The sequence below is a fragment of the Myodes glareolus genome, chromosome 7 (genome assembly GCF_982192425.1).
Source record: "Myodes glareolus chromosome 7, mMyoGla1.1, whole genome shotgun sequence".
NCBI classification, from domain to species: Eukaryota; Metazoa; Chordata; class Mammalia; order Rodentia; family Cricetidae; genus Myodes; species Myodes glareolus.
Genome location: NC_142032.1, coordinates 33857183 through 33871619, shown reverse-complemented (window position 1 = coordinate 33871619; position 14437 = coordinate 33857183). Strand labels below are relative to the sequence as shown.

Genomic DNA, 14437 nt, shown 5'->3' with positions numbered 1-14437 from the left:
CAGAAAACTGCGTGATTCAGTTTAATCTTGCATGAAAAGCCAGCAAGAGTACAAGGGAGTATGTACACAAGGACAAACTGAAGCACCCAATTTGTCAGTTTGCAAATATATAAAAGTAGGAACAGCTGTAACTGCTCCATACATGTCAGTAGGGCCTGTGCTGCCTGAGAACCAACGTTTTAATTTGCTTTAATGGAGCGTGCATAATAAAAGCTCACTGTTAATTTAAAAACAAACAAAATATAGCCTTCTCCAGACTTCTACAGTGAGGAATATGCATGTGTACTACATAGTGGCCCATACTCTAGTAACCCTCGATAAAATTCAAATGGGGTTTTGAAGAAGCCACACCCCATATATTGTGATTCAAACGATGGATTCCAAAGGGAGCTGCCTGGATAACAGCAGCATCCCGCATCACCTGGGAACTTGTTAGAATAATCTGGCAGGGATTCAAATCTCTGAGATTGTTCAGAACTACTGCATCGGAAACTCCAGGGGCGAGCTCAGAAAGCTCTGCTTTCATAAGGCCATCTGCTGACGTTAGACACACTGCTGGACTGGCTCAGGTTTAAAACTGCATTAGGGATGCTAGCACCCACAGTTGAGGACGTGGGGCTTCTTCTTACTGTCACGGACTTTAGCTCAAGTTAACGGACTATCACCGACAGGATCTGCTTGCTCTAAACAGTGGGTCTCAACCTTCCTAATGCTGCAACCCCTTAATGCAGTTCTTCAAGCTCTGGTGACCCCAACCATAACATCATTTCCACTGCTACTTCATAACTGTAATATTGCTACTGCTATGAATCTCAGTTATCCAATATGCAGGATGACTGATATGTGAGTCCTGTGAGAAAGTCATTTGACCTTCAAAGGGGTCACTCCCCAAAGGTTGAGAACCACTGCGTTAAAGTGACCCAGTTTCTGATGACAAATTGAGACACTACCAGGGGAGGCATCATGAGAACGCCGTCAGGTATTTCCTTCAAATTCCTTTTGTCTCCATTCCCTTCTTCCCACCCCGATTCCGAAGTTCCTCAGCTGCTTTCTCCCTTTTGTAAATTCCAAGCAAAACAGTGCAAGAGATATCCATGAGTTTCACAATGGTCTATGTCTTTCTGAAGACTTTAATGTGGGCGATGCTCGTCTTTCACAGCATCTCCCCGTAAAGTCAACTCTCCGGGGGAATTGTGTGTCAGTTTAGAGGTCTCTAATGGCCACCCCCTAAATTAGCAGCCAGCTTGTGAGAACAGACCATAGGAGGCACTTTCACAGAAAATTAGAGCCAGCATTTACAACTTTCTAAGAAGCTGTCCAAAGACAGCAAATATACTCAACTTAAGAATGTAGAGAATACATTCAAACCTATAACATGAGATTAAACTAAAATGAAACACTATTCATAAAGCATGTTAACACAGTGCTATTTATTACAAAACTGATATTATTGCAGGGGGCAAGCTCCCTGCTCCCAGCAATGGGGTGCAGAGCTAATGGCATTATAAAACTTTTCATTTCCCTCTTATGCTTATATAAGATAGTGGAACAAAAAGAGAGCCTTTTTTTTTCCTCGCAAAGCTTAAAGCTGCAATTTTTATTATCTGAATAGTTCAACAGGACTTACTAGATCTAAACATAAGGATTACTTTATAACCTAAGGTAAACCGTTATCATTATCAATACCCCCCCATACATACACACACCATTCTTGAAGGTCTCTCATTTCTGTTGCATTAGCCCTCCATCTCCTAGAAGTTTCTACGGGACTCAAATATCTCAAAACCTTCTCATGAGACGCCTGGATCGTCTGGAGCATCTCTTTCTTGGCTGTCTATCCACCAGGTCGGACTGAAGGATGAGTGAGGGTGGATCAGACCTCATCTCCTCTTGGGTTATCTGACAGCTTTCACTTGCAGTTTGGCCCAATTGATCAGACAGCCCCAGGGATTGGGTTTCTGCGGGATGATTCTAGTGTCTAGCAACAACATGTGACCTCTTCGTGACCGAGGTGACAGGCTTACTAGAGTCACCTCATATTAAGTCCACAGTTACAGCTGTGGTCCAGAGGGAGAGCCCTTACTTTTGTGGCCAGGCATGGGACAGATCATTTGCCCGAGGCATCCGTTGCTAGCATATGGACCTTCTGCCAAGACCAGGCACTGGTCCAGTTGGTCCGTGCTGCTGCACCCACACTAAATTTAGACTTGCCTACTCCATCAGCTCGTTCTATGAGCTCAGATTTATACTGGACTGGTCCTAAAGCCCTGAAAGTGAAGCTCACACTTGACCTACTGGGAAACCCTCTCTCTCAGATTCTCAGTAAATCACCTGGAATTCCCATACTGACCTGGACCATGATGTGGGGCATAGTATCAGAAAAGAAACTAGAAGTGGTCCAGTCTTGGGGCCTTTTCACCACTGCCCCTATCTCGGGGGCCCACTCAGCAGCAGAAAGTTGCGGGGAGCCCAGGATCTTCCAGCAGTGAGAAAGTAAACACAATTTAAAATCATCCTTGGCATGGTCTACAAAAATGAAAATCTTTTCAGGGAATCCATTCCAATCAATCACTCTCTTATCAATCTCAGAAATCTGCTTCAATAAAGAAAGTAGACATGCGTGGGCTTTCTTCCCTGCTCGTCTAAATGTTGTACAAATGATCCTTCTGGGTGGTGAATCCTGTGACATCTAAGGGATGATTATGCTCAAAGTCATACATATCATACATATTTCCCCTCCTATGTTCACATATACTCAACATGTTCCACGGACCTGTTCCTAGCAACGAAAGGCATATAATCATTAAGGAAGTATTTGCTTGATTTACTGTATCTTCCTGATTTTTCTAACAGAATGTAAAGGGAACAACCAAGCGCCCTGTGCTGTGCTAAGGATGGAATCCATGTCTCACACACGCTCCACAAGCCCTCCGCCACTGAACCACATCCCAGCCCATCTCCAAACACGCTCCCCAAGCCCTCCGCCACAGAACCACATCCCAGCCCATCTCCAAGCACTTCTTACCCTTGCCAAATAGACTTGACTGCCCAGATTTCACCTTTTTACCTAACTAATGGAGAGTTTCCAGCAGGTCTTTGCCATGTGCCATGCACGGGTTGGTATGTGCCTGCAGACCTTTAGCCCATGTGCAGCTGCTGTGCACACACACTCTACACATGTGCCTTTCTAGAGCTTAACAAAGAAGGCATGCAGGTTTGGTTTTAGAGTTTTTCTCCCTGTCTGGTTTTGCCTCTGGGTTTGCTGCCTACTCAGCAAATCAAAAGGCATAATCAATTATTTAAAAATAATCCAGAGGCCAAGAAAGTACAAGAGCTCCTAAGGGAGACAGACAGAAAGTGAGGAGAATAAACTCCGGCACTTACAAGTGGCCTGGAGAGATAAAACCCCAGGGAAATGCTGGTGGGGTGGCCACCTGCCTAGTTCAGGTCATTTCAGAACAGAAAATGCCTGTCAACTGCAAGGCGCCATGTGGACTGCTGTGGCAACGTATGCGTCCTTGCCTGTGCTACAGCGCTTCCGCTACAGCTGGAGGCTCCAAGGCAAGGACTTAAGATCTTTTTGAGACCCAAATATAGAAAAGCATCGAGAATAAAAGTAGAAATCTATTCGGCATGACAAAGTCATTTCAAACTAAAACTACACCTTAAAAAGTTGAAAACTCTAAAACTTTAAAATACTATCTGACATGTAAAAATGCACACCCACTCCGACACATGAGTGCTGACAATGAATTGTATGTTATATGTATACAATACAGACAACGTTTTTCATAGCCCCATGTGTCATAGTGTCCAAGATTTGGGGCAAGACTGGCCACTCCTTGCAAATTGTTGCTATTGTGTGCTGGTTTCTCAGTCGCCTCTAATTAGCTTTGATCTTAATCTATTGCCTGAAAAAGTAGAGGGATGTCTCATAGGTTGTTTTAACTTGATTGTTGAGTCATTTAGTGTGCTAGATAAATGTTCATGTGTCATCAATTTGCAAACCAACAGCCTCTATGTAAACAAAAGCTATTCACGTCTCTTCACTCATGTCTAATATCAAGTTTCTCAGTATGTTTTGGTAGTGTTATACAGCAGTCCTACACATTTGATGAAGTGTCTATGTATCGAAGATTTGGTCAGCCATTCAAGTAAGTTTTAATCTTTATCTCTGGATCTGGAGGAGATGAAGCTATGCTGTTTCAATGAATAAGTCCCTAAGCAACTGTTAAAGATTCCTCGATGCTAGCCCGCTGTGATTAAGAATGTCTTGATGACGGACGGTCCAGAAATGACTGCTTAAATGCCCTTTTCTTCTGCACCGGATCGTCTCGAGAACCGACAAGTTTAAAAAGCCACACAAGCGTGTCTTTCTCCTATTCCCCTGCAATGCGTCAGTAAATTCTTCATTCTCTAAGGCTGATTAGCACTTCTCAAAAGAAAAAAAATAGCATGCTGCCAACCTGGCTGTGGGATCGGATGCAGATGGGAATGAGAGTTGCAAGTCACTGAAAATGGAAAAAGTCTCATTGTCTGAAATATGGTGCTCGTGCATCTTGCTTTCAGATGGCTCGCCGCAAGAGCTTTCTGTGTGTAAAGTAGCAAAACTAATTATGCTTGCTCAAGTACTCCACCATCATAGAGACTTGAAAATGCACCCAAACTGCAAGCTAATGCAATCAAAGAAAAACGATGAGCCCTCTCACTGTGTTAGACTAGTATTTCCTTTTTTGTAGCAACCTGCACTTTTCTGAATACAGGGTCACCTATGGTTCAAACCGAGGTGGACAAGAGATGTAGAGCACCCTCTCTTCCTCTCCCTTTGGTTTAGGGACATTCATGAATATTCTTACAAGTTGGTTTACAAATATGCAAGGTTTTCTGTAGCAACCTGGAGCTTCCACTTAAAACGGAAAGATGTTGAAGACTGCTCCATTTAAAATCCACATGTGGTCTGCTGCCTGCTTCAGGGCCAACCATTTTCTCTGTGTCCCAAAGACTCCTGGGAGGGCTTAGTGCACCAAACCTCTGGCAGAAGCCCAGAACTAGATGAACTAATGTGTTCTTTGGCCTTGTTTCTTTATGAGGAACAGGAAGGTCTACTTTGCCAACCCGACACAGGGGAACAGCTGCAGACTAGTGACTGCGAGCACAGACGAGCATGGGTGAATTCTCAGGTGAAAGGGATTTGCTGTGACATTCTTACCCAGATAGAGTTCAGGCCCAGGCCCTGGGGAGCACCCCACAGCTCCATCAGCAGCGGCATCTCTGGGGGAAGTGGCTGGCTGCAGGGGCTGCACGGCGAGACAGTCGGTGAGGAGGTCTGGATGGAGCTCAGTGCTAGACCGCAGCTGAAAGGAGAAGAGAGAAGAGATGGAAAAAGCTGGTCCTTAGGACACCTGCCTGGAAAGGCCTCATGCCCCAAAGGGAGATGCAGGTCAATCCACAGATATTTATTAAGCAGCCATGGAGAGGCAGGCATGAGTGTGGCAGTATCAACAGAAGGGCCGGTTCTCCAGCCTAGAACACCTGGCAGGGGCTTCAGGAAGCAAGCGGCTGCAAGTAGGTTTGACTCCAAACACTGGTAGCCCTACTTCTGAGAACTCAAACCTCCATTTATTTGCTCACTCAGCCTCTAATCAGAAGTTGTAGCGACAACACAAACGGACTCAGAAAGACTTTGTCCACATTGTTCCCACTGAAAAGAGCAGGGATACTGGTACACAAGCTAGCCGGGAGAAAATTCAGGAATCTCCACTGGTGTTTGATGCTTAGAAATTTTACATAAGAGAGACATACTTGGAATAAAATTTAAATATGGAAAATGATTAAACTCCTAACAGCAACAATAATAAACCCCAATGCTATGTCATACAAAAATAGGAATCTACATCTTCATTTAGTCACACACAATTAATTTTTTTATGTGAGTCGCATGTAAAAATTAAACCAAAATGGAGTTAAAATGTAGTATAAGTAAAAGTTTCCCTGATTCATTTGATTGCATGTGGGTGTTCATTTATGCAAGGGCTTGTGTTTGTGTATGCACACGTGTATGAGCATCTGTGTATGTGAGAATGTGTGCATGTGTGTCTGTGTGTGTATGTCTGTGTGTGAATGTGCATATGTCTATTCATGTGTGTAGGCTGAAGAAAAAGCCTTGGTGTCATCTTCGGGGTACCACCAGCCACCTCTAAACAGGGGCTCATTGGCTCACAGCCCACCAATTAGAGTGGACTGGCTGACCAGTGAGACCCAGAAACTCCCCTGTATCTACTTCAGTTCTAGAATTACAAGTGTTTAGGTGGCTATAGAGGGTTGACCTCAAGTCCTCAATGCTTACAAAGCAATCAGTTAGTTCATCAACGGAGTCACCCACAGCTCCAACATCTTTAGAAACACAAATTTTGTAAATGTACCTTGAATGAAAAATTACAATGGAACATTTGGTGACATAAATGTATTACCCTAATTGTGTTCAAACATAGTATTATAAAAGTATAAATTGTATTTCTTAGAAATATCGTAAAAGGTTATCTTCAGCATTTAAAACTGTATGTGAACTGGCTTTATACAGACATTAAGCCCTTAGATACAGGGCCACAGTATTCTTGTTCTATGACACATGTCCCATGACCCTCTTGACTCCAGGAGGATTCACTGTCTTTACAGAACTCTTTGACTCTGAGCGAAGTTGAACACCTAAAATACAAATGAGCAATGCTAAGCCAGAAAGTGACGTTCCGAAACGGGGTCATGAGAGCATGTGGGGGTCGGGGTTAGTTTGGAATAGCTGTCTGGGACTGCAGCTTGGGGTTAAAACTGGTAACGAGTCTGAGAAGAATTGCAGCAAAACGTCCCAGAGAGCGGGAGTCAGAGGATGGGGGAGCCTGCCTGCTTTGCAAAATGATCGGTGGAATGGTATGGCTGGTATGGTTGAGGGTTGGGGATAGGATATGAAGCCTAAGGAACAGAGAGAGAAGATGTCAAAGGAACTGGGAAGAAAGAGAACAAAATCCTGACATGGGCAATTACTACAAACCACAGTTCCTTTATCTGGGGAGCGGGTTGAAAAGAACTAAACACGGTAATGCATACACAGCAATAATTACAGAGGTGGAGACCATGGCTTCAAGGGGGCAGGTAAAGGGGACATAGGAGGAGCTGGGGGTGGAAATGACGCAAATGTGGTTTCCATGTATGAACTCCTCAGTTTTAAAAATGGTAATGCACATGTAACAAGTGCATGGCGCGATAACCCTAAGAGAACAGTGGCAGAAAGCAACAGCTCTCTAGCTGGACTTAGGAGCCACTCAACAAAAGGGGTGACATGCCTGATGCTAGAAACCAAGCCAACTACTCAGTGCTGGTGAGGTCACAGATGGAGGAGAACCTGTGACCACCCCTTTGCTAAACCAGCATAATCCCTAACAACCATCTAAACATTTGTCATTACACCTACAGGTAAGTATAGGCCTCATGTCTCATCAAAAGAACTTCTCTTTGCAATAGACAGAGGCCATCCAGGAAAACCACAACCAGCCAATAAGCAGTTGTGGAGCCCAGTCCCAATGGACACATTATGAAACATCCCTACATCTATGGCTCAGGGCACACTGCGGAAGAGGGCGCAGATCAGGGAGTCTGCTGTGAGACTCTGCTTCCTATGAAACCCAGACGACAAGTCTCACCAACAGAACTGTGTAAGCTTGAGCTGAACAGGAGAAACAACAGTAAAACAAGCCAAAGCGGGTGGGGGAAATCCCCCGGGACTCCAACCTACACAGAGAACCACAGCTAAGGACTGCGGAGAATGGGCACAACAGTTTTCTCCAAGGAAGGGCACACCATAAATTTGAAAAAAAAAGAGCAAGGAAGGGTACATGGGAAGATCTGGAGGGAAGAAAAGGAAAGAAGCAATGATGCAACTATAACCGCAACAAAATAGATTTTGGAAATGTTTAGTAAAGCTCTTCATTAAGTATTTTATTTTCCAATAAAATAAGTATAACGTTAAAAAAAAACTCACTACACTTGTGGAAGAAGGACCCTAATACTAACTAATCAGGGGCTGGGGAAATGGCTCCATGGCTAAGAGCACTTGTTACGCTTGCAGAGAACCTGGGTGCAGTTTCTAGCGCCCACATGGTATGCATACACAACTGTATACACCCATGAGATCTGATGCCATCTTCTGACTTTTGTGAGTACCAAGTTCACATGTGGTACAGACAAAACATTCAGACATGCAAGATAAATAAATAAATAAATACTTAAAATAATTTATCAAATCATCTAAACCTTCACAAAAGTATCTCTGGTAGTGATGTCACAGAAAGAAATTCATGTATTTTTTAGTAGGTGAGTATGTTGGTATGAAATTTCTAGAGGGCATCCAGGGAACAGCTTTTTAGACCCATAATCAAAATAATTTGATTCTTGAATCTGTCCTAAGGAAACACCCAGAAATATGAAGGACAATGGATACCCAAAGACCTATGGATGCATTCTTCTAGTGATATATAGCATGAATTATAGCAATCCCCAAAATTAGAAAATGCTCTTAAATGTCCATACATTAAGTAACTGGAATACTATGTTCATAATGACAGCAAAACACAATTTTATGTACGAAATGTTAAAAATAACATCCAGCTCAGATAAAATGAAATTTCTTCTCATTTTCCAAATACTCTACATTCCAGTGGTGAACTAGAAATGCCACGTGCCAATCTAAGAACGTGTGTGGACGCCTCTTTACCGCAGTCCTTAGACAGATTGTTTGAAACTGGTCCTGGTGAAAATATTTGCACTATGGGAATTGGAAATTGCTCTCCACTAAGGTTTCTTCCTTGAATTCGGGCTGCTACTGATATGAACTGCACTCTGATCAAACCCGAGGACAGACTGCCTCGGATGGACTATTGTTTATTCCCCACAAGTCCACAGTTCAGAGCTAGGTTCCTGGTGAGAAGCAGAGGAGAGCTGGAGAGACCACTCAAAGGTGGAGCCTACTAGGAGTGGGTTAAGACATGGATGGTGCTGCCCTCAAAACGGATCAAGGTAGATCGTGTGGGACCCAAAGTTAATCTTCAAAACAATGAAGAGAAGCCTATCCCGGGAGTCACACTGAAGTCTGTCTACCCTTTTAACATGCGGTCCCACTGCGACATCATCTATGTGATGGCCATAGATAGGGGTGCTCGCTTGGCCACCACAGTGTTTGAACTTTAAGGCCTCAAAAGCAGTGAGCTAACTGAAACTCTTTTCTTCTAAGGTTCCCTGCCTCAAGTTAATTTTTATAACACTGAAAAATGAAGGGATACACACACACAGGCACACACACACAACAACAACAATAACAACAGCAGCAGCAGCAAAAGAAAATGGCACTTCTTGGATCTCAAATGAGATTAAACCTCTACCTAGACCTTGGACAGAGTATGCAAACAGCAGAGGGAAGTAGGCAACAGAAGGACCATTTGGCTCACATAGCAAGGAGATTGTCATAACTCCCTCGGCTTTGGCATCCTGAACTTTCTGACCAGGATTGCCTACATGTATGCCTAGTCCTCTCTGGACCTTTGAAAGATATGTTTGCTATTTTCTTATGAACCTAGCACATGCTGCTTAAGAAAAACTGGGTATGGGGGGTGTGGAGAATTCAAGGCTTAGAATGAGTTCTGGTGATCACTTTTAATTTATCTTTCATCATTAAAATGCGATTTGGGGTGCACATGTTCTACTAAGGGCAGAACTGAATAGTTCTCTGCTTTCGATTACCCACCACTCTAGGGTTTTCAGTTATCAGTACCAGTGAGATTGTTCCAAGGAATTTCATGGCCACGGCTAATCCTGGCATCAAACACAGGCAATTTTCCCTAGCTTCAACAGGCATTCATGTTTTTCAGCAGTGTGATTCTATACGACTTTGTGGTGAGAGTTAATTTAGTTTTCTCTAGGATTAGGCATGGTTCTTAAAAGTGCTTCTTAAATTAATCAAGCCTTAGAACCTTCTGCAGAATTTCCAGAGGCGAGCTACATGTGAATACCAAGTCATGAGATCAAGTCGTACACCCGTCCCAGACCAATAGCCTAGGAAAGGGTCCTCCAGGTGGAAACAAGCGAGCAGAAGGCAGAGTCAAATCTCCTGGAGGGGTGGGTATCAATATAATACAGCTCTGGGGGGGGGGAATGAGAAATTCAAGTATTTAGAAGAAATAACTTCCTATTGGTAATCTCAACAACAGCTTAGCTGCTAGGGATTCATGAAAAAGAGACAGGGCAAAGTTTAATTAGGTCAAGATCATCTATGAATGTCCTTCTCTGACTTGGCACACATCACAGATTCCCAAGGACCATTCCAAGTTCCCAGGTGGGGCTGGATGCTGGGGTCTGCAGAAGACCCCTTTAGAACTGCTGGTCTCTAAGAATCCCAATGGGCAGAGTTAGGAGATTTTGCTTGCTATGGAGAGAGGAAATGCATTGTGAAGACAGAGGCTCATCAAACTATAATATTCTTTTCATATAGGAGTTAAAATTACTGTATCTTCTCTGATTAGCTATGATTTAGAAACATGGTATTTTTTCACGGAGACACAAGCGTGAGACCTCTAATTAGCAGGTTTCGGGAAAGGCCACGGGAAGAGAAGATAAAGACATAGATGGGCAAGTTTTCTGGTCACTGGATAGGCAGATGCTATGAAAATAAGTTCAACCAACACGGGGGGGATTCTGGGCTCTGCATCTTACAAAACACCTTGACAGATTTATGAGAAGCCTCCCCGAGACCTTTGGACTTTAAAAAGCTTGGTGTTATCTCCAGTGGAAAGTAATCATTAATTCCAGCATCCTAAGTACTAATTATCATAAAAAAGAATCTTAAGTTTCCCACATATGTATCCTCCTCTCTGCAAAACTCACAGAGATAAATGGTTGCAGGAGGCTCAATTCTCAGAAACAGTTTAGATTCATATTTCTTCACATGAGCAACAAAAAATAAAGCCTTCTACAAAGCATTAATGTTATTCTTAGGAAAGAGAAAAGAACAGCCCCCCACCCCCAACAGGGTCTGCACTGCTCTTTTTAAATAGAGGAGGGATCTGAAGCCACAGATCTTCAATTCTTCTCTGTGAAAGGGCTGCTGTGTTGGATATACAATGGGTCTGGTCCCCCTGGAACTGTTGCCTTCAGCTGCCCCTACCACAACAACACAGGTTCCAGAACACTACCAGTGTTCGGTGGCCTTTCTCATTCACCATACAGACCTTTCATTGGCCTCAACCATATGGCAGGTGCTGTATTAGGGACTTGAGAAAACACAGCAACCATAAGAAGACTCACTGAAGGGTTTGTACTCTAGATTGGGAACTTAATAAATAGTAAACTGAAAATAAATTGTAGGGAAGGAGGTTACGAGCTCTGGGAAAGGGTGCCAGTGCAGTTGGAGGTGGGGATGTGGGAGAACTGGAAAGATCTGGGGATGGTCACGACCTGGCTTAGCCACGCAGGACCTCACAAACCTCACCCATGTGTTAACTTCTGTGAATATGACGGAGCTGACTGGCAAAGTTCCTGTCGCTTTGTGCCTAGGCACTTAGCTCAGCGTCTGTTTTTTGTATCAAGAGTCTTCCCGGCTTTCCTTTGAGATTTCGCAGGTTCCGTGAGGCAGGGATACACGACAGTCAGTGCTGTGTGCCAACCTGACTTGGCTATGGCCCTAGTTTGTCCATCCTGCATGTGTCTAATAGATACCGCGAAGGGACTGTGCAGATGTGGTCATTGTCCACAGTCGGCTGACCGTCAGGAAGGAGACTATCTCCTACAACCTGAATGTGCCAATCAGTGAGAGAGCAGAAATAATCAGGCTTTGCACTGGAGGAGGAGGAACTGTAGGCTAAAAAGATGGTACTCCGCCAATGAACTATGGCATCCGCTCCTACCTGTGAATGTCCATGCTGCCAGCCTTCCTTGCCAGGATGCACACTCGCATGAGCCGGCTTCTTGGAAGCTTCTCTTCTTCCCTCACCACACAGTCTACCTTCGTCTGGTCATTCTCTTCTGGTGTATCTAGGACCCCATTAGCAGATTTTGCGGCAAACCTTTCTAGCAAGGTCCTAGGCATATTTTCTCACTAGTGTGTATTTCTGACATCATGCCCAGTAGGTGAATGGATCCTGTCTTGGACTAGAGAAAGAGGTGACAAACAGAATGGACCACATCTGCCCAGTTTCCCTTGTTTCCTCCCTGCTTTGGCTATGCTCTATAACAAGTGTTGTAAAGCCCACCATTTGCCCTCCTTACTACTCTATCCTAAGTACACACACACAGCAGTCCTTCCAAGGGTACTAACTCTTCCTCACGGATGACTGCCCTGGTTCTTGTGACAGAGGCACTATTATCTTGACATTCTGATCTTGAAATAAGAAGATCTTGATCCAGACATGTCTTAAGAATGTCTCCTTTCTGTCTTCTTCTGGCACTCACTTGGCTTTTCCTCCTCTTTCCATGCCCTCCCTCCAGCTCGGGAGAACCACCCCAAGTCAACGGGGACAACACTCACATCTATGTTTCCCAATTTCCTATTGTGGAGGCCAGAGAAGACTTCTAAGAGGCAGGGTCATTATGAACAGTCCTGAATGCAGTAAGAAAGCCAGATGTACATCTGAATATTCATGTGGAAGGAAGATGTTGACAGGTTCTCAAAACAGCTATTAAGAGAGAAGTGATCAAGTGAGTAAGAAGCATATACGGCACAGGGCCAGAGAAATGGCCAGGGTTCAACAGGCGAAGGCCTATAGGAACATGGAGTTTTAGTGTTGGTTTGTTGTTGTGGCTATGGCAAGGCAAGGGGAGAGGGCAAGTAGGCAGGCAAGGGGCTTTGTCCTGTTCTGTAGATAACTGTGTGGAAATCAGACAGAACCACTAGGGAGGAGTCATTACATCCCTTCAAATGAACGGGGAGAAGAGCTGGAGCCAGAGGTGTTGAGAAGTGGTCAGCTTCTACTTGGAAGGTGGAGCTGAATTTGATACAGAGTATGAGAGGGGATGGGGGATCCAGGATCGGTCCTGTGATGGTTAATCTTGACCATGAACCTGGTTAGATGAGAAATCAACTAAGTGACACGCTTCTGGGCCGGTCTATGAGGACATTTCTCAGAAGGATGAACTAAAGACCTAAGGCCCTCCTTTCGAGTGGGTGGCACCTCCCACCAAAGCAAGAGTAATACAGAGGTCTAAGAAGAAAGCAGTGCGCATGCAAGCACTGCTGGAAAATCTGCTTCCACCAGACTCCAGCTTCTCTGAATTCCAAAGCTGATTGAAAACCAGTGGCTCTTCAGGAATCTTCCAGGTCGTCAGCGCTAGGATGGGACTTCTGAGGCGTCCAATTCTGTGGCCTGGGCAACTAGTGGTTCTCAGCTTCTCCAGTGTGCAAATGGCCACGATCAAGATAACTCTGTTCCTATTAGTTGAAAGCCATTCTTGCAAATCCCCTTCGAAGTCTTTCTATATAATCTATCATCTCTCCCTACCAATGAGACCTAACATAGGCCCCATACTTTGGCATTGGGAAACAGGGAACACACTAGAAACAAATCAGCAGTTTGGAGACGTTAACTCAGGTGACTCCTGGACACCAGACAGAGAGAACTTGCAGGCATCTGCACGTGGAGCTGATTCCCAGGGCAAGATGGGTCTGGACCACTGAGAGAACATCCCCAGTCCATACACTTGGGATGGACTAACATAAATTAGCATTTGCTACCCCATATTCAAGAAACACGATTCTTTCTGGTACTTCAGAGAAAGAGCCCCAAAGATTAAGACATTAGGAGCTTCTATCCTGTGACCTCCCCATTTCCTGGAAGAACACAACAGCCTGATTTGCTGTCTGCAAACAGCCCACGAAGACTGCTGTTGCTCTGTCTGCCACAGTATGCCCCCTCCTCCCGGTATCTTCCTTCTAAGATCCAGTCTATATGATTCTTCGGAATAAAACCTCTCCTGACCAGGCCAGTCAACACCAAGAACCCAGGGGACAGGGAGAGCTGTAGCATCTGCTGTCCATCATCATGGGACTGGACTGTATGCTGAGGTTTTGTGTCTTGATATGAATGGAGTCTGTCCAACTCACTCACCACAAGGGTTTGCTGACAAGCTTCCTCAGCATAGGGCAATGTGTCATCAACATTGTGCAAAATCAGCCACTGACTGTCAACCGGATTGGTGAGCACGCGCCTCAATACTCTACAAGAAGTGACTAGATCTACTGATGTGTGATGTTAAAAGCAGACTGCATGATCATCTCTTCCTTTACCCCAGGATGGAAATAAAAAGTTTTCAAAGATTTGCATGAAACTAAGCATGGTGGTGAGACTGACGGTCCACTCAAACCCCTTCTGTGCTTGGCAATGTGCGGCCTCGCCCCCAGCTG

The 14437-nt window shown here is 44.4% G+C and overlaps 1 protein-coding gene across 5 annotated transcripts in view; it reads right to left on the bottom strand.

Annotated features, from left to right (window-relative positions):
- The window catches only part of Glis3 (GLIS family zinc finger 3), a 442586-nt gene that overhangs the window by 53584 nt on the left and 374565 nt on the right, over positions 1-14437 (bottom strand). For all 5 annotated transcript variants that reach the window (XM_048438769.3, XM_085693756.2, XM_048438771.3 and 2 more), the window contains one exon: positions 5210-5354. In XM_048438769.3, coding sequence (XP_048294726.3) covers positions 5210-5354 — 145 coding nt within the window. The remainder of the gene's footprint in view (positions 1-5209; positions 5355-14437) is intronic.